Source organism: Oratosquilla oratoria, chromosome 35 (genome assembly GCF_046742065.1).
Source record: "Oratosquilla oratoria isolate Oo_2021 chromosome 35, ASM4674206v1, whole genome shotgun sequence".
Taxonomy (NCBI): domain Eukaryota; kingdom Metazoa; phylum Arthropoda; class Malacostraca; order Stomatopoda; family Squillidae; genus Oratosquilla; species Oratosquilla oratoria.
The window spans coordinates 17,681,975-17,702,460 of NC_134811.1; the positions used below are offsets into that span (position 1 = coordinate 17,681,975).

At 42.8% G+C, this 20,486-nt stretch overlaps 2 protein-coding genes across 4 annotated transcripts in view; both read right to left on the reverse strand.

Moving 5' to 3' along the window:
• The window catches only part of LOC143018576 (techylectin-5A-like), a 76,286-nt gene extending 57,497 nt beyond the window's left edge, over positions 1–18,789 (reverse strand). For 2 of the 3 annotated variants that reach the window (XM_076174064.1, XM_076174065.1), the window contains exons 1-4: positions 18,546–18,789; positions 17,796–18,212; positions 15,838–15,979; positions 14,809–15,042 (exon numbers count right to left, since the gene is read on the reverse strand). In XM_076174064.1, coding sequence (XP_076030179.1) covers positions 14,809–15,042; positions 15,838–15,979; positions 17,796–18,212; positions 18,546–18,782 — 1,030 coding nt within the window. In that variant the 5' untranslated portion in view covers positions 18,783–18,789. Of the gene's footprint in view, positions 1–11,794; positions 13,206–14,808; positions 15,043–15,837; positions 15,980–17,795; positions 18,213–18,545 lie in introns of those variants that run through there. The other variant, XM_076174063.1, reaches the window with a different exon arrangement.
• Positions 126–5,843, reverse strand: LOC143018471 (techylectin-5A-like). Its single transcript, XM_076173837.1, has 5 exons — positions 5,601–5,843; positions 4,851–5,267; positions 2,902–3,043; positions 1,856–2,089; positions 126–241 (listed from the first exon to the last, which is right to left on the reverse strand). Exons 1-5 carry the CDS (start codon positions 5,835–5,837, stop codon positions 126–128), a joined length of 1,146 nt encoding a protein of 381 aa, XP_076029952.1. The 5' UTR covers positions 5,838–5,843.
• Positions 18,790–20,486: the final 1,697 nt, after the last annotated feature.

Below are 20,486 nucleotides of genomic sequence, written 5' to 3' on the forward strand. Positions count from 1 at the left end.
GTTATCTTTTAGTAAACACAACTCCTGACGTCCATCTGCGCCACGGACACTTCCCTTTTGCATGCCAGGGGCCTTATCTTGAAGTAGAGACTCTTAAGGGAGTAACTGTGCCCATGCCAGCTGTGCTAGTTGACCCCCTTTATCATTCCCTCGTACTTGCCCCTCAAGAACTCCCCCGTGGGAAGCGCCAGGTAGCAAGCCTTGAACCAAAATCCCCCTCCGAATTTGGCGGCGCAGTTTGCTGTGGAAATAAGGCATAGATTGATAAAGTGCTAAATTAATGCACAATGACAACTCAAAAAAAAAAAAAAAAAAAAAAAGACTAATCACAGAGGCCTGATTGACCAGAGAGGACAGCATCAACAGATCATCATCATCTTCATCATTTGGGGAGGTGCACCAGCAACATTTTTTTAAGCAAGCTCCCGTGCAGCCATCCTTCTCATCCCAAACAACTCTCGACATATTCAGTCAACTTGTACTACCCATGAATTCTGTGGGCGTCCCCTTAGTCTCCTCCATTGAATATTGTCTCTTGTGGAAACAACCTGTGGGTACAATCAACATCAGGGAAACGTGGCACATGCTCACATAGTTAAAATTTACTTTCACCAATTGTACTGGTAATTGGCCTGGACTGTCTCAAAGTATAGTCTTTGGTTTAATGCGAGGTCATTCCAGTGCTAAGTGCTCGAAATTGATTGAAAATTCTTACCGCACATTCTTGGGTGCACACATCATCCCTGACTTTCTCTAGAGTAAACCCAGGTGGATTGTATCTCAGGATTCTCCTGGATTTGACACACAGTCTGAGTATTGCGACCACAAGTCTATCAGTCCCAAAGAATTCAGCACCTTGATAAGCCATGCAGTTCTATAAGATCTTTGAACGAATAGTAACAAGTATGTGATCGATCTCCTTGGCTACTTTTTCGCCATAATTATACCATGTCCATCGGTGTTGCTCTCGGAACCAAGAACCGCTATTCTCTGCCTTTCTGACTTTGCAAAGTTTAGAATGAGAGAACTGTTAATATTCATGGTTCTAGATCCATCGTAGCCAAGACATAGTTCATAGCCAACTGTGTCGCTGCCATTAACCGCATTGAAGTCGCCCAAAACAATAGGTGTACCTTGTGGCGGGCAGCGGTCAAGCTTAGCATAGGTCATATGCTCGCCGGAGATTCACCTCCAGCCTGGCTCGAAGTATTTGTCCCTCATTTGCAACATCATGACACTCTGTACAGCGAGTTTGGTGATTTGGACGGGGATTGCTATGAACATAGGCCTGAGTTTTGTCCCCTTACGCCCCCACCCACCACCGAGCCCAATGAGGGGAGTCTTGAATTTGGGTATAAATATAAACGCAATAGCCCCAGGGACCATGGGAGAGGAAACGCACCTTCCACCTTGACACTAGTAGAAGACACCGCGAACCGTGCGGTGTCTGCCCAGGTGATTGTTGCTTGACTCATGGTGTGCATGGCCCCAGAAAAAAAATCAAACAACACAGCCAATTCCCTTCTCCAAGCCAAGAGGGGTCATCCGTCTTGGCATGAATAGAAATCCAAAGAAGAGTGTTGCTACCTCCATGGGGACACCTCAGTGCAACCCCAGCATTGGGATATAACTCCGCCTCCAGGAGGCCCCTCTCGGTGGTCACTTTCTTCTGATCCTCAACACATGGGCACCGCAGAGCTATATCTCTCGATGATGAGCATTTGATATTTCTCAATACGATAGATGACGGAAGTGACTTGAATAAAGAACAACAAAGGGAAGGTCATGTTTACATGGTCCTGATGTAGGTTTTGATACAATGTCTGTTTGGAAAGAAAGAAAAAAATAAACTCACCAGAATATTCGTCATTGTCCTGGTCGAAAGCTGAGAACTTGTACCCGTTGCTATTTTTCATCGAGTCACCAGCGTCTCCCGTGTAGGCTCCCAGAGTCAGCTTGTACTTGTCGTCAGGGCTGTCCACCTGGAAACTGTCATACTGGGCCCAACGCTTGCTGCCCTCCCAGTCCTCTAACTCCGCTCTCAACACGTACCGTTTGTGATAACTTAGCACGTGCATGTTTTCATTACCTGTCGGAAAAAACATTAATAATGTTCTGTTCCTCACCTCTTTCCTCGTTCTATTCACCCTCGTAGCCCCCACAACACTTCTCAAACATTTGATCTCAGACACATTTAGATTTTTCCTTTCTGCCTTTCTTAAATAACAAGTCTCTGTCCTGTATAGTGTTGTAGGCACAGTCACCCCCTCACACAGTCTTCTCTTTGCATCCATTCCCAGATATCTATTATTCATGACACTTTTCACTCTACAGTTTACCTCCACCCCTACTCCTCCATTCCCTGCTACACGTGACCCATAATGATTAAAAGTATTCACCTTCTCTGGCTTCTCTTCTTAAAGACTGACCTCTAGCTCACTGCCACCCTCACCCCTTATACACCTTATCACCAAATCGGTACCACTTCGAAAAGAGCGAAAGACATATTTGTACGATTTTGATAACCCGTAGGTCAGTTTTTGGATGTCTGCAACCGTACAGCACTCCAGGGAGATGATTAAATCGCGTGGTAGCATCAGGGCTAAGAGGGAAAAGTAACACCCAGTACAGAAGGGACTAACCCTTCGCCACCAAGTGGGGGGAGGGGAGGAAAGGGGCTCTCGTGGAGTTGAATGAAATCACCTCTAGAAAAACGGGTTGTTTGGGGAAGGAGAGAGGAGGTGTGGGTGATGGTGGAAGATGCACCCCATCAACCAAACCTGTACGGAACACTTGTGCGTTTATTCCGTTTTCCGCTAGGTGATTTAATGCAGCCGAGGGCGAACCCCCATCTCCGTTGAAGATTGGGAGGGGGACGAGGAAGCCCTTGAGGACACTCACCGAGCCAGTGCTCACTGGCGGGGTTGCCGAAGCCCTCGGCGTACTCGGCGTAGGACCTATTGAAGTTCTCCTGGTACTCCTCCTCCTGCCGCGCCAGGAGGACCGTCCATCCACCGCCGTCCGTGTCCATGTCGCAGTACACCTGAAGGAGTACCAGACGAAGGGAAGACTTGTATTATTTTATTCTAATTTATTTTATTTTCAAAGACAGAGGAAAACAGACTGGGGGGATGGGTGGTGATAATACCTATAATAGTAAACGTAACGCAACGCTTAGAAAGCAATAGTAATGGTGATAGCAATAGCAATAACGATTACAGCGCTGATAATGATTGCAATAATAATGATAACAATGGTGATAACAACAATGATAACAGTAATAATATTAATACTAATCATAGTAATTGTGAAAGAGTATTAGGATGGTATGGACACTTGGAAAGAGTGAAGAAAGATTAGTAAATGAGGTGTGGAAGTCAGAGGTGGAAGGAGTGAACATGGGGGGGGGGTGTCCTAGGATGAGATGGATGGATGTAGTTAAAGGAGCATTAGGAAAGAGGGGATGTCTGTCGAAGAAGGACGGGGGAGGGCAAAATATAGGGGTGACTGGAGAAAGATTGTGCATGGATGCTGTTATGCATTAAGGTGAGTGGGTGGGGAGTGGGGGTCAGGGAGTATGTATGAGAAAAAATTGACACAGCCCGAAGGGATTTCTCCCCGTCTTCTCATTTTCTGCATGAGGGGACCGAGAGGGGGGTCGCTGCATTAATAAAGCGGCCATGCAGTGGATTTGCTGTGTCTTGCGACAATGTTTTTAACCCAGGGCAGTGGACAAGATGCAGGAATGACCCGTCATCCAGGAGGTGCCAAGATTTGAGGAAGGGAAGAGGATAGAGGGGAGTGGAGTATGTAGGGGATGGAAGGATGGGAGTGGTTTCTATACCTTTGTCTTTTGGCTACCTTCCGTGTAAGGGGGAAAAATACTTTGGTATATGTATATACATGTAATAATAATAACAACAGTAATAGTAATAATAATAATAATAATAATAATAATAATAATAATAATAATAATAATAATAATAATAATAATAATAATAATAATAATAATAATAATAATAATAATAATAATAATAATAATAGCAATAACAAAGATAATAATAATAATAATAGTAATTATAATGATAATAATAATAACAACAGTAATAGTAATAATAATAATAATAACAGAAAGAAGAAGTAGAAGAAAAAAAAAAGTAATAATGAAAATAATATCAATAATGATAATTGCACTGATAATAATAATAATCATGATAATATTGATAATAATGACTATAATGGCAACAATAATAATGATAACAAAAATAATAGTGATGATAACGATAGAACACTATAATCATCACTATCGGCGTCAACATTATCACGAAGAGCAGCACTATCACTATCATTATCACCACCATCTTCATTATCATCATTCACTTGAGACCCGACTGGAGGTGATGGCACACTGGAAGGCGAATCAAATAGCCCAGCGGCACGTCAGAGTAACGGATAAAGTGCCACCGGACACGGAAGGAGACCGTCAGGCCTAACGACGGCCAGAAGAAATACTTTGAAGTCGAACTGCCCGGACAAAAGGCCAACGAGTTCGGTGATAACTCCCCCATCCCCCAGAGGAGTGACGTCACAAGTGATGACGACCGTGGCGTATGTGGGATGGAGGGCGGGATGCCGCTCGACCTCCTTCTCTTACTCCTACTTCACCTCCTCCTCCTCCTCCTCCTCGGGAACTACTATGGTAGACTGACCATCACCAGCAGTAGCAACAACGACCCCTGACCCTTTACACACGATTAGATCAAATCGCCTATCGTAGATAATAACAAATATTCTAAAGGAGGCCACTGGGTCGAGAGAGAGAGAGAGAGATAGGAAGGGCGGGGACCTACCTGCATCGTCTTCTTGCACTTGCAGGAGTAGGGTTGGACCGTGTAGACGCCGCTCTTCGTGTGGCCCAAGACGAGTAGGTCCATGCAATCTGCTGGAGGAAGGCGCCCTTCGCCCTTGTCCCCCAGGAGTTCCACTTCCACTGGGGAGGCGAGGCTGCTGACGGCGTCGGGGAGAGGCGAAACTCCCAGAGGCAGAGGCGGTGGAGTCGGGGGAGAGGCGGGGGCGGCGGTGGTCCCAGGGCGAGGAAGTGCTCCCTTGGAATGAAGAGTAGGATCCCTTCTGCAAGAGGTAGCGTCTTCTTCTCGGCGCTCGAGGAGCCCTGACAGCGCCACCAGATGCGTCGAGAAGTTGTCGAGGACGTGAACGATCTTGTCCGCCGTCATAGACCCGGAAGAGAAAGAGGAGGAGGTCCTGTCCTGAGACATAAAGAGGAGGAGGAGTTGACTGAGTCAGTGTGAAGGGGAGGGGTGGGGGGAGACGTAGTGGGTCCCTTGCGCACAGCTGTGTCAAAGCCTCGTTGGTGGCGGACCTCCACAGACTTTCTTCTGGCTGGCGTCGTCAACAAACGATAACTTCCCAACTGCGGAGACTTTGTTAACGACTCGAGAGGACTCAGAGTCGAGACTCTCCTTCCGTTGACCTCTGTCGACCAACTAAGGAGTTTGACACCAGCCACAAGGAAATCTCTGAGGCCCGCCACCGCCTTTCAGTGGTTTCAGAAAAAAAAAATATATATTATCATCACCTACCACGTTAAGGTGCAGAGGCGCGTTGCTAGCGTCGAGGAGAGAAGACTTGTCTCTTTCGGCGCCTGCTTCGTCGGCGCCATCTTTGTGTCCCTCGGTGTCGCCCTCGGCGGCGGCGATATCGAGGCCTCGACTCCACAAGAGGCAGTAGAGGAAGAGGAGGTGCCACAAGACTGAGAAACTCATAGCGAAAGACAGAGGCGTACAAACTGGGTCGCGGTTGCAAGAATGTATGTGCATATATACGTGTGTGTATGTGTATATATACACACACCGAGAAGTGCACCGTTGCCCACTAACTTTTTTTCATGACGACTGTCTACCAACGGCTAACCAATGTATTAAGAATTAAACCTCACATAGGTTATGGATTGCCAACAGCCTAAACGATCTTCATTCTAAATCCACTAGCTAGTTAGTTAACCGGGTAACCCACCTAACTAACCTGACAGAAGAAACTGGCAACTCGGTGGCCTCTTGAGAACACTTTACTTGGGGAATTCCTCCTGTGGATCCCACAAGTATGAAATTACATGATGTGCCCATGAGGTCCCCCAAGTGTTTATTACTTCATGTTTTACTGTAAACATGACTGAGACTGCGTTCGTGCACACACTCATCCACTCGCACACTCGTAGATAGATAGAGGTGGTGCAAAGAGTGTGTGGGGCAAAGAAAGACAAAAGAGTAATAAGATAGAAAACAGGACCGATGGGGGCTTTTCTCTTTGTTCTGGCCGTCGCCAGGCTATCCGATTGACCTCCATAGCAGAACCCACTCGAAAGCGAAGGGGTTATCATCATCATCTCCAGTTGGGACTACACTCCGGATGTGCGCTCGCCTCTCCCACACACCGTCGCCAGTCCCCCACGGTTTCTCCGAGCAAGCTTGCGTGCATCCCCCCTTCCCATAACAAACAGCTTTCAAGGGCTCGATCAACTTTCCCGAGCCATGAGTTCTTTAGGCGTCCCCTTCTTTTGCCTCCTCCACTCAAGGTTGTCTCATGTGGAGACAGCCCTGTGGGTAGGATCAACATCAGAGAAACGTGCCACATGATGCTCATGTTTAAGTTCAATTAAATCAGAGTTTGTGTTAAAGGATTAAGGGAAAATGAAGTTAATTCAGATTAGATTAAAGTGAAATATTGAAGCTGTGAAAGTGAATATAGAATATGGAAAGGGGACAGAGGAGAAAATATTGGAGGAGTGATGACAATAGCAGCATTTTTTATTGAAGTGGAAGAAATAGAAATGGGAGAAGGCATGGCCGAAATAATGAATATAGAAAAAAGAGAAGAGCATGGAATGAAATGGAATATAAAAACTTGATAAAAATACAACTAAGAAACTAGAAAGGGTTGAGCGTATGTGTGTGTGTTTACTTATTCGTGTATATATATGTTTGTGTACCTGCTTACGAGGTCAGGTCGGGTCAGGGATATCCCTAGTAATGGTCCCATGTAACACCTTACTACCTGTCACGTGGTCCGCTGCATTGCAGCCGCACCCAACAACGAGAAAGGCTTCAGGAGTAGATCTCAAGGAAAAATCAGGAATTGGAGTCAGGAAGGAAGTTCGCTGTTGAAAAATAAATAGATAAATAAATCATCAATCAATCAAAAATCAATCAATCAATCAATAAGAAATGACTCCTGTCCTGGAACCGAACACCAGCCCATCGGGTTGTGGCTCCAAAAAGAGGCGTGTTGAAATACGTAGAGAAAAGGTTGAATAAATTTCCTTGGTTAATTCTATATCTTGTATATAAAGTTAATTTTTTTTTAGATAAGCGCTCGTGAATAATGTCATTTAGTACGACGCTTGCAACAAGTTTTGAATTACTTACACTTAGCAAAAATAAATTCTTTCCCCCCTTTTACCTATTCCTCTTTTATTTTTGTCTAATCTCATCACATGTTTCCTTTCTCTTCATTTATGTACTTCTTCGTTTACTTTTCTTCCAGTCGTTCGGTCTATTATTTTCTCTCCCTTGTAGTTCTTTGTTTCCTCCTCTCCCCTCCGATTTCCTAATTACAGCTTCTTCTTCTTCTTCTTCTTCTTGGCTTTCCTTCTCCACCCCTTTCGGCTTTATCCTTTTCTCTTCTTTCTTTGGGGTGATTCTTTTCCAAGACCACATCACGGGAGCATGCTAGCTTCGCGTGACATCCCTGTTTGAACAGAACTCACACTAGCGACGGGACTGGCAGTGTAATCAGTTCCTGTGATACTCGTACCTCATTCTACGTTATTAATATTTTCGTTCTTCCGTTCTGATATCCAGGTAAAATTCCTTCGCCGATTGCGCGTGGTAGTGAGGGAAGGGGAAGACTGAAGTCACAACACATACATGGGAGATGTTTCGGAAGTGGCTCTGAATCGGGAAGTACGGCATAGTTCGATAGTCGCTTGCATGTCTGAGCAGCCATATGTAGGATCCACAATGCTTACTCTACTTAGCAATACATGTTTACGAAAGTCTTTTTCAACAGGAACATTGGAGATTTCCTAATTCTAGAGATTTCCGATGGAGAGAATTATTTGTATTATCTTCCGCCATTGTGTGCTTACTGGGTTTCGTTTTGGTATAGCCACAAAGGATGTCAAGGTTTCATCCCCATCACTTGTCAGTGATTTCCATCTGCCCTGGTCATCCTAACACACATATACATATATATCTATTGATGCCTGTATATATTACATCGTCATTCAAGAACCACTGCAGCCTTCAAAGGATACCTGTCGTACAATCTGGCTACGGATTTAGCTAAACGACCCAGACACCTAGATATAACTCCTCCAACATTTTGCAGAATTCGGAAAACTTCTTCAATAGAATCAAAGGGATCAAACTTATCCAAAGGGAAGTTATTGTGTCTTTTGTGAGCCACGCTCACATCAATTCAACAGGTCTTGGCTAAAAGTGTATTGATAAAATCCATATGAGGACACGACGGGGTTCGAGGAGATCGAGAGATGATCCCAAACGGATCTTACGGTTCTTATCTCTCTGTGCTTTGATTCCACTTCTGTTTCAGAGGTCAGATATACCACCAACGAAAGACACACACACGTAGGACTATATCAGTGGTGTTGACCGAAGTAGTTTTGTGATAATTTAAGGTAGAATTAGTGACATCTGTACACGTGTGTAGATGTGGATGTGTTTATATGTGTATATAAGTATGGTTACATGTATGTATATTTATGGGTAGGTATATAGATATATGAGTATATATCTTACTACGTTTAACATGGATTTAATTAGGTTGCTAGGCCTTTGGAAGGGAGAAAGTCGGCCGGGCAATTCCAGTCCTATGTATATTCATTAATCCAACGCTTTCGAATTAAATCCTACTTACAAGTTATATATACACCCATAAATAGACAACCATACAAATATGTCTACACGTTTCCGCATGTGGTTATTAGTAGATATGTTTGTGTCTATATATATATATATATATATATATATATATATGTTTTTATATATATATATATATATATATATATATATATATATATATACATATCTCTCTCTCTCTCTCTCTCTCTCTCTCTCTATATATATATATATATATATATATATATATATACATATATAAATATATATATATATATATATATATATATATATATATATATATATATATATATCTAAGACTTGTTGACCCACTGTCGGAGAATGAGATGAGATGGACATTTCTGTATATTTCGACCACCATCTCTGGTCGTATTCAGAAGAATGATACATAGTGTGGAGTATGAGAACATATATAGCTAGGAGGGGTACATTTGGGGACAGGGGAAAGAGGAGACACATGTTATATGTCCTTGATGAGGTCGGGGAGAAGGATGACTGATAGTGAGGTCAAGTCCGGCCGCTTTTGAGATTGATTTCTTAGCATCAATCCAAGTTATGCAGTCTGGGGGCCACATTTATTCCCTTATTAGATTTGGTCAACCTGCATTCAATTAAGTATATTTCTGTGTTTTTATTGTTATATCTGATGACTTTAGTGTTATTCCAGTGAACTGGGTGGTTAAGATTTTTCATGTGGTTGAATATAGCGCTAGATTGTTTTCCTTCTCTAACGTACTTCTTGTGTTGATTAATACGTGATATATGTGCTTTAGTAGTCTGATCAATATAAAACTGGTTACATGATTTACAAGGTATTTTATACACACCCTTTATCACTATTGACGGAATTATTTATGAGTAATTGTCTTATAATGTTTCTATTGTTAAAAACTATATTAATATTAGAAATACGTGATAAATTTGGAATTCTTTGCAAGTTCTCTTGGTACGGTGTAACTAACATGTTATTCTTATCAAAAGTTTGAAACAACCTGAGATTGTAAAAGGTTCTTTTGCCACAATTATAAGCTGTATCACAAACATGTTTAGGGTATTGCAGTTTATTACCAATATCGTAAATACATCTTATTTCATCATCGATGTACTCTGGGCTGCAAATAATAATAATAAAAAAACATCGGTTTACGCCATCAGGGTGTGAGGAATAATAGTGTATATATGAACAAACACTGGTAGTTTTGTGATATACTCTATACTTCAACTCACTTTCACGGAGGTAGATATTACAATCAAGGAAAGACAAAATCCCATAATTCTCTCTCTCCACCGTGAAATTAATAGAACTGACCAAATTGTTTAGATAAAAAAAATCACTTGCATTAACTTGAATGGGCCACAAACACAGGATGTCATCAATGTACCGCAGCCATTTGATGAAGGGAATGACCTTAACCCATTCAACTCCGATGACAAGATGTCTTGTCATTTGGTCAAATAAAACAAAAAATCATAAAACACCAAAATGTTTGATCAAACACCAGAAAAATATGACGTGAATCCTCGCTTCGCTCGCAGCGAAGCGAGGACTGACGTCATATTTTTCTGGTGTTTGATCAAACATTTTGGTGTTTTATGATTTTTTGTTTTATTTGACCAAATGACAAGACATCTTGTCATCGGAGTTGAATGGGTTAATATTTCAGTTTCAAAAAACTCCATATGTAAATTACTCAATACGGGGGAGAGAGGATTACCCATGCTCATGCCAAATTTTTGGAAATGAAATTGATTGTTAAATTAGAACTTGCAGTCCTTAACACACAATTTAATCAGTTCAGTTAAGGTGTCTGCGGGTAATGGTAAATCGTGTTTATCTAGCTCTTTTAAATAGATTAGAAGATCACCCAAAGGAACTTTAGTAAAAAGAGTAAGAATATCATAACTTAGTAATTTACCTCACCTAGTTTGTTAATAAGGTCTAAATTGTTACTAGCATGGAAAGTGGAAATAGTCCCAACTAACGGGCTAAGAATTGTTTACAACTATTTCGAGAGTTCATACGAGGCTGAAACTATAGAAGAAATTATTGGTCTTACCGGGTGGTTTGGCTTATGTGTCTTAATCAAACCATACATGTAAGGCAAAGGAGGGCTGATAGAAGTGAACAATTCTAATATTTAACAATTCCTTTATCTTCCTATTGCAATGGCTATTTACTGATTCGGTGGGATTCTTTATAAGTTGGACATAAGTATTTTGATTCTTGAATAGTTCATCCATTTTCTTTATATAATACTTTTTGTTCATAATTATTACAGGTTTCTCAGCTTTTGTGATATGTATATCACTGTCCTTTTTGAGAGAATTGAAAGTAAAATGGAAACGTACAGGACAACTGGCAGGTACCTGATTAGCTAAAGCACCAAAAACAATACCTTTGCATATGTTAACATCATCTATAGGTAGATCTTTATCTCACTTTGAATTACAAAAAGCTCTACCAATGTTGATAATGTTAGATTTGAATTGTTGGCAAAGCTGAGCTTAAATCCTAACGCTGTGGATTGAGCATATATACTGTATATATATATATATATATATATATATATATGTATATATATATATGTATATATATATATGTATTTATGTATGTATGTATATCCATATATACATATATATATGTATATATGTATGTATATATATACATATATACATATATATATATATATATATATATATATATATGTATATACATATATATATATGAGTGTGGGTGGAGGAAGAACAAGCGAAGATGGGCTGGAACTATTTTATTGTTATATGTTTCGACCGACTCGGTCTTCTTCAGTAAGCTTACTGAAGAAAACCGAGTCGGTCGAAATCTATAAGCAATAAAGGAGTTCCAGCCCATCTTCGCTTGTTCTACCTCCACTCACACTCGCATCTGTCTAATTCATTCATAGTGCATATGACCTTTTACCAAAATAGTGAAACTGTATTTCATCTATGTACTGGAATAAGAAATAAACATATGTATCGTTGAGAACTGTTAAGACCAATTAAAGCAAATTTCTTGAAAAACGTAATCTTATTGTGAGACTATACCCTCGGTTGGTGGTTTTAGATTTTCATGGGACTCGAGTGGAAGACGAATGGAACAACTGAATCGATGTTCCTGCACAGTTGGTAGTCGTGACAGAGTTGAACCCTACCTTCTTCCCCCCCCCGTTAAAATATGTGGTGTAGAATAAGCATTTAATGCGTGAAGATGTGACAAGATTGAAAGTAATTATATTTGTACCTACAAGAATTGTTGATATTGTATTGTTACTGAAATCACACATACACACACACACACACACACACACACACACACACACACACACACACACACACACACACACATACACACACACACACACACGCACGCACACACACTTACACACAAACACACACATACACACACACACACACACACACACACACACACATACACACTAGAGCATACGCAATAGACATTGCCACACCACAACATGTTTTTGGCCTAGACAACGCTACAGGCTCTCCAATCTACATGGCAACCTCTACCCGTCACTCCATCTCTCAACCCTCGCCCTCCCAGAAGGTCAGCCATTCGATCTATAATAACACACTCCACAGCTCCTTAGCAGTTAACAGTTTGTTTCTTCTGAGAAATGTAACATTTGTGTAATATGTAAACTTAAATATAATTCTACAAAGCTATGAGAAACACTGGTGCATTGATACACAGGCGTACCAACAGTTTCCAAGTATTTTGAACAATGTGTCAGAGTTCAGTGTTTGTTTACGTCCATTTCCGTACGATTTCTTACCGATACTTTTTTGAGTGACTGTACATGTAAGTGTCTTATTTCCCCTCTTATAAAATTAATGAGCGGATCAGGACACTTATGCCTTGACTCTTCGTGGGATGAAAAGAAAAAGTTACTCCTTGCTCTGTCATATGCACTTGCTCTTTAACGATACACAGGGAGAGCTTGGCGGCGGCGTTCTTATCCAAAGAAGTTATCTTTTAGTAAACACAACTCCTGACGTCCATCTGCGCCACGGACACTTCCCTTTTGCATGCCAGGGGCCTTATCTTGAAGTAGAGACTCTTAAGGGAGTAACTGTGCCCATGCCAGCTGTGCCAGTTGACCCCCTTTATCATTCCCTCGTACTTCCCCCTCAAGAACTCCCCCGTAGGAAGCGTCAGGTAGCAAGCCTTGAACCAAAATCCCCCTCCGTATTTGGCGGCGCAGTTTTCTGTGAAAAGAAGGCATACATTGAAAAGGTGCTAATATAATGTACAATGACAACTCCAAGAATAGAAGACTAATCACAGAGGCCTGGTCGACCAGAGAGGACAGTATCAACAGATCATCATCATCATTAATTGGGGAGGTGCACCAGCAACATTTTTTTAAGCAAGCTCCCGTGCAGCCATCCTTCTCATCCCAAACAACTCTCGACATATTCAGTCAACTTGTACTACCCATGAATTCTGTGGGCGTCCTCTTAGTCTCCTCCATTGAATATTGTCTCTTGTGGAAACAACCTGTGGGTACAATCAACATCAGGGAAACGTGGCACATGCTCACATAGTTAAAATTTACTTTCACCAATTGTACTGGTAATTGGCCTGGACTGTCTCAAAGTATAGTCTTTGGTTTAATGCGAGGTCATTCCAGTGCTAAGTGCTCGAAATTGATTGAAAATTCTTACCGCACATTCTTGGGTGCACACATCATCCCTGACTGTCTCCAGGTAAAACCCAGGTGGATTGCATCTCGGGATTCTCCTGGATTTGATACACAGTCTGAGTATTGCGGCCAAAAATCTATCAGTCCCCCAAAAATTAGCACCTTCATAAACCCTCCAGTTCTGTAGGATCTTTCAACGAGTAGTAAACAAGTATGTGATCAATCTCCTTGGCTAATCTTTCGGCATAACTATACCATGTCCATCGATGTGGCTCTCAGAACCAGGAGCCGCCAATTCTCTGCCTTCCTGACTTTGCAAAGTTCAGAATGAGAAAACTGTTAATGTTCCTGGTTCTAGAACCATCGGAGCCAATACATAGTTCATAGCCAACTGTGTCGGTGCCAGTAACCGCATTGAAGTCGCCCAAAACAATAGGTATGCCTCGTGGCGGGCACTGGTCAAACTTAGCATAGGTCATATGCTCGCCGGAGATTCACCTCCAGCCTGGCTCGAAGTGTTTGTCCCTCATCTGCAACATCACGACACTCTGTACAGCGAGTTTGGTGATTTGGACGGGGATTGCTATGAACATACGCCTGAATTTCTCCCTCTCTCGCCTCCACCCACCACCGAACCCAATGAGGGAAGATTAGAATTTGGGTACACATATAAACCCAATAGTCCCAGGGACCATGGGAGAGGAAACGCACCCACCACCTTGACACTAGTAACAGACACCGGGAATCGTGCAGTGTCTGCCAAGGTGATAGTTGTTTGACTCAGGGTGTGCATGGCCCCAGAAAAAAAAAATCAAACAACACAGCCAATTCCCTTCTCCAAGCTAAGAGGGGCCATCCGTCCTGGCCTGAATAGAAATCCAAAGAAGAGTGTTGCTACCTCCATGGGGACACCTCAGTGCAACCCCAGCATTGGGATATAACTCCGCCTCTAGGAGTCCCGTCTCGGTGGTCACTTTCTTCTGACCCAGAACACATGGGCACCGCAGAGCCATATCTCTCGATGATGGGCATTTGATATTTCTCAATACGACAGGTGAAGAAAGTAACTTGAATAAAGAATAACAAAGAGAAGGTCATGTTTACATGGTCCTGATGTAGGTTTTGGTACCAAGTCTGCTTAGAAAGAAAGAAAGAATTAAACTCACCAGAATGTTTGTCATTGTCTTGGTCGAAAGCTGTGAACTTGGACCCGTTGCTCTCTTTCATCGAGTCGCCAGCGTCTCCCGTGTAGGTTCCCAGAGTCAGCTTGTACTTGTCGTCAGAGCTGTCCACCTGGAAACTGGCATACTGGGCCCAACGCTTGCTGCCTTCCCAGTCCTCTAACTCCACTCTCAACACGTACCGTTTGTGATAACTTAGTACGTGCATGTTCTCATTGCCTGTTGAAAAAAACATTAATAATGTTCTGTTCCTCACCCCTTTCCTTGTTCTATTCACCCTTGTAGCCCCCACAACACTTCTCAAACATTTCATCTCAGACACATTTAGATTTCTCCTTTCTGCCTTTCTTAAATAACAAGTCTCTGTCCTGTATAGTGTTATAGGCACAGTCACCCCTTCACACAGTCTTCTCTTTGCATCCATTCCCAGATACCTATTATTGATGACACTTTTCACTCTACAGTTTACCTCCACCCCTACTCCTCCATTCCCTGCTACACGTGACCCATAATGATTAAAAGTATTCACCTTCTCTGGCTTCTCTTCTTAAAGACTGACCTCTAGCTCACTGCCACCCTCACCCCTTATACGCCTTATCACCAAATCGGTACCACTTCGAAAAGATCGAAAGACATATTTGTATGATTTTGATATCCCGTAGGTCAGTTTTTGGATGTCTGCAACCGTACAGCACTCCAGAGAGATGATTAAATCGCGTGGTAGCATCAGGGCTAAGAGGGAAAAGTAACACCCAGTACAGAAGGGACTAACCCTTCGCCACCAAGTGGGGGGAGGGGAGGAAAGGGGCTCTCGTGGAGTTGAATGAAATCACCTGTAGAAAGACGGGGTGTTTGGGGAAGGGGATGGTGAAGATGCACCCCATCAACCAAACCTGTACGGAACACTTGTGCATTCATTCCGTTTTCCGCTAGGTGATTTAATGCAGCCGAGGGCGAACCCCCATCTCCGTTGAGGATTGGGAAGGGGACGAGGAAGCCCTTGAGGACACTCACCGAGCCAGTGCTCACTGGCGGGGTTGCCGAAGCCCTCGGCGTACTCGGCGTAGGACCTATTGAAGTTCTCCTGGTACTCCTCCTCCTGCCGCGCCAGGAGGACCGTCCATCCACCGCCGTCCGTGTCCATGTCGCAGTACACCTGAAGGAGTACCAGACGAAGGGAAGACTTGTATTATTTTATTCTAATTTATTTTATTTTCAAAGACAGAGGAAAACAGACTGGGGGGATGGGTGGTGATAATACCTATAATAGTAAACGTAACGTAACACTTAGAAAGCAATAGTAATGGTGATAGCAATAGCAATAATGATTATTGCGCTGATAATGATTGCAATAATAATGATAATAACAATGATAATAATAACAATGATAACAGTAATAATATTAATACTAATCATAGTAATTGTGAAAGAGTATTAGGATGGTATGGACACCTGGAAAGAGTGAAGAAAGATTAGTAAATGAGGTGTGGAAGTCAGAGGTGGAAGGAGGGGGGGGTGTCCTAGGATGAGATGGATAGATGTAGTTAAAGGAGCATTGGGAAAGAGGGGATGTCTGTCGAAGAAGGACGGGAGAGGACAAAATATAGGGGTGACTGGAGAAAGATTGTGCATGAATGCTGTGATGCATTAAGGTGAGTGGGTGGGGAGTGGGGGTCAGGGAGTATGTATGAGAAAAAATTGACACAGCCCGAAGGGATTTTTCCCCATCTTCTCATTTTCTGCATGAGGGGACCGAGAGGGGGGTCGCTGCATTAATAAAGCGGCCATGCAGTGGATTTGCTGTGTCTTGCGACAATGTTTTTAACCCAGGGCAGTGGACAAGATGCAGGAATGACCCGTCATCCAGGAGGTGCCAAGATTTGAGGAAGGGAAGAGGATAGAGGGGAGTGGAGTATGTAGGGGATGGAAGGATGGGAGTGGTTTCTATACCTTTGTCTTTTGGCTACCTTCCGTGTAAGGGGGAAAAATACTTTGGTATATGTATATACATGTAATAATAATAACAACAGTAATAGTAATAATAATAATAATAATAATAATAATAATAATAATAATAATAATAATAATAATAATAATAATAATAATAATAATAATAATAATAGTAATAATAATGATAATAATAATAATAATAATAATAATAATAATAATAATAATAATAATAATAATAATAATAATAATAATAATAATAACAACAGTAATAGTAATAATAATAATAATAACAGAAAGAAGAAGTAGAAGAAAAAAAAAAGTAATAATGAAAATAATATCAATAATGATAATTGCACTGATAATAATAATAATCATGATAATATTGATAATAATGACTATAATGGCAACAATAATAATGATAACAAAAATAATAGTGATGATAACGATAGAACACTATAATCATCACTATCGGCGTCAACATTATCACGAAGAGCAGCACTATCACTATCATTATCACCACCATCTTCATTATCATCATTCACTTGAGACCCGACTGGAGGTGATGGCACACTGGAAGGCGAATCAAATAGCCCAGCGGCACGTCAGAGTAACGGATAAAGTGCCACCGGACACGGAAGGAGACCGTCAGGCCTAACGACGGCCAGAAGAAATACTTTGAAGTCGAACTGCCCGGACAAAAGGCCAACGAGTTCGGTGATAACTCCCCCATCCCCCAGAGGAGTGACGTCACAAGTGATGACGACCGTGGCGTATGTGGGATGGAGGGCGGGACGCTGCTCGACCTCCTCCTCTTACTCCTACTTCACCTGCTCCTCCTCCTCCTCCTCGGGAACTACTATGGAAGACTGACCATCACCAGCAGTAGCAACAACGACCCCTGACCCTTTACACACGATTAGATCAAATCGCCTATCGTAGATAAGAACAAATATTCCAAAGGAGGCCACTGGGTCGAGAGAGAGAGAGAGAGAGAGAGAGAGAGAGGAAGAGCGGGGACCTACCTGCATCGTCTTCTTGCACTTGCAAGAGTAGGGTTGGACCGTGTAGACGCCGCTCTTCGTGTGGCCCAAGACGAGTAGGTCCATGCAATCTGCTGGAGGAAGGCGCCCTTCGCCCTTGTCCCCCAGGAGTTCCACTTCCACTGGGGAGGCGAGGCTGCTGACGGCGTCGGGGAGAGGCGAAACTCCCAGAGGCAGAGGCGGTGGAGTCGGGGGAGAGGCGGGGGCGGCGGTGGTCCCAGGGCGAGGAAGTGCTCCCTTGGAATGAAGAGTAGGATCCCTTCTGCAAGAGGTAGCGTCTTCTTCTCGGCGCTCGAGGAGCCCTGACAGCGCCACCAGATGCGTCGAGAAGTTGTCGAGGACGTGAACGATCTTGTCCGCCGTCATAGACCCGGAAGAGAAAGAGGAGGAGGTCCTGTCCTGAGACATAAAGAGGAGGAGGAGTTGACTGAGTCAGTGTGAAGGGGAGGGGTGGGGGGAGACGTAGTGGGTCCCTTGCGCACAGCTGTGTCAAAGCCTCGTTGGTGGCGGACCTCCACAGACTTTCTTCTGGCTGGCGTCGTCAACAAACGATAACTTCCCAACTGCGGAGACTTTGTTAACGACTCGAGAGGACTCAGAGTCGAGACTCTCCTTCCGTTGACCTCTGTCGACCAACTAAGGAGTTTGACACCAGCCACAAGGAAATCTCTGAGGCCCGCCACCGCCTTTCAGTGGTTTCAGAAAAAAAAAATATATATTATCATCACCTACCACGTTAAGGTGCAGAGGCGCGTTGCTAGCGTCGAGGAGAGAAGACTTGTCTCTTTCGGCGCCTGCTTCGTCGGCGCCATCTTTGTGTCCCTCGGTGTCGCCCTCGGCGGCGGCGATATCGAGGCCTCGACTCCACAAGAGGCAGTAGAGGAAGAGGAGGTGCCACAAGACTGAGAAACTCATAGCGAAAGACAGAGGCGTACAAACTGGGTCGCGGTTGCAAGAATGTATGTGCATATATACGTGTGTGTATGTGTATATATACACACACCGAGAAGTGCACCGTTGCCCACTAACTTTTTTTCATGACGACTGTCTACCAACGGCTAACCAATGTATTAAGAATTAAACCTCACATAGGTTATGGATTGCCAACAGCCTAAACGATCTTCATTCTAAATCCACTAGCTAGTTAGTTAACCGGGTAACCCACCTAACTAACCTGACAGAAGAAACTGGCAACTCGGTGGCCTCTTGAGAACACTTTACTTGGGGAATTCCTCCTGTGGATCCCACAAGTATGAAATTACATGATGTGCCCATGAGGTCCCCCAAGTGTTTATTACTTCATGTTTTACTGTAAACATGACTGAGACTGCGTTCGTGCACACACTCATCCACTCGCACACTCGTAGATAGATAGAGGTGGTGCAAAGAGTGTGTGGGGCAAAGAAAGACAAAAGAGTAATAAGATAGAAAACAGGACCGATGGGGGCTTTTCTCTTTGTTCTGGCCGTCGCCAGGCTATCCGATTGACCTCCATAGCAGAACCCACTCGAAAGCGAAGGGGTTATCATCATCATCTCCAGTTGGGACTACACTCCGGATGTGCGCTCGCCTCTCCCACACACCGTCGCCAGTCCCCCACGGTTTCTCCGAGCAAGCTTGCGTGCATCCCCCCTTCCCATAACAAACAGCTTTCAAGGGCTCGATCAACTTTCCCGAGCCATGAGTTCTTTAGGCGTCCCCTTCTTTTGCCTCCTCCACTCAAGGTTGTCTCATGTGGAGACAGCCCTGTGGGTAGGATCAACATCAGAGAAACGTGCCACATGATGCTCATGTTTAAGTTCAATTAAATCAGAGTTTGTGTTAAAGGATTAAGGGAAAATGAAGTTAATGCAGATTAGATTAAAGTGAAATATTGAAGCTGCGAAAGTGAATATAGAATATGGAAAGGGGACAGAGGAGAAAATATTGGAGGAGTGATGACAATAGCAACATTTTTTATTGAAGTGGAAGAAATAGAAATGGGAGAAGGCATGGCCGAAATAATGAATATAGAAAAAAGAGAAGAGCATGGAATGAAATGGAATATAAAAACTTGATAAAAATACAACTAAGAAACTAGAAAGGGTTGAGCGTATGTGTGTGTGTTTACTTATTCGTGTATATATATGTTTGTGTACCTGCTTACGAGGTCAGGTCGGGTCAGGGATATCCCTAGTAATGGTCCCATGTAACACCTTACTACCTGTCACGTGGTCCGCTGCATTGCAGCCGCACCCAACAACGAGAAAGGCTTCAGGAGTAGATCTCAAGGAAAAATCAGGAATTGGAGTCAGGAAGGAAGTTCGCTGTTGAAAAATAAATAGATAAATAAATCATCAATCAATCAAAAATCAATCAATCAATCAATAAGAAATGACTCCTGTCCTGGAACCGAACACCAGCCCATCGGGTTGTGGCTCCAAAAAGAGGCGTGTTGAAATACGTAGAGAAAAGGTTGAATAAATTTCCTTGGTTAATTCTATATCTTGTATATAAAGTTAATTTTTTTTTAGATAAGCGCTCGTGAATAATGTCATTTAGTACGACGCTTGCAACAAGTTTTGAATTACTTACACTTAGCAAAAATAAATTCTTTCCCCCCTTTTACCTATTCCTCTTTTATTTTTGTCTAATCTCATCACATGTTTCCTTTCTCTTCATTTATGTACTTCT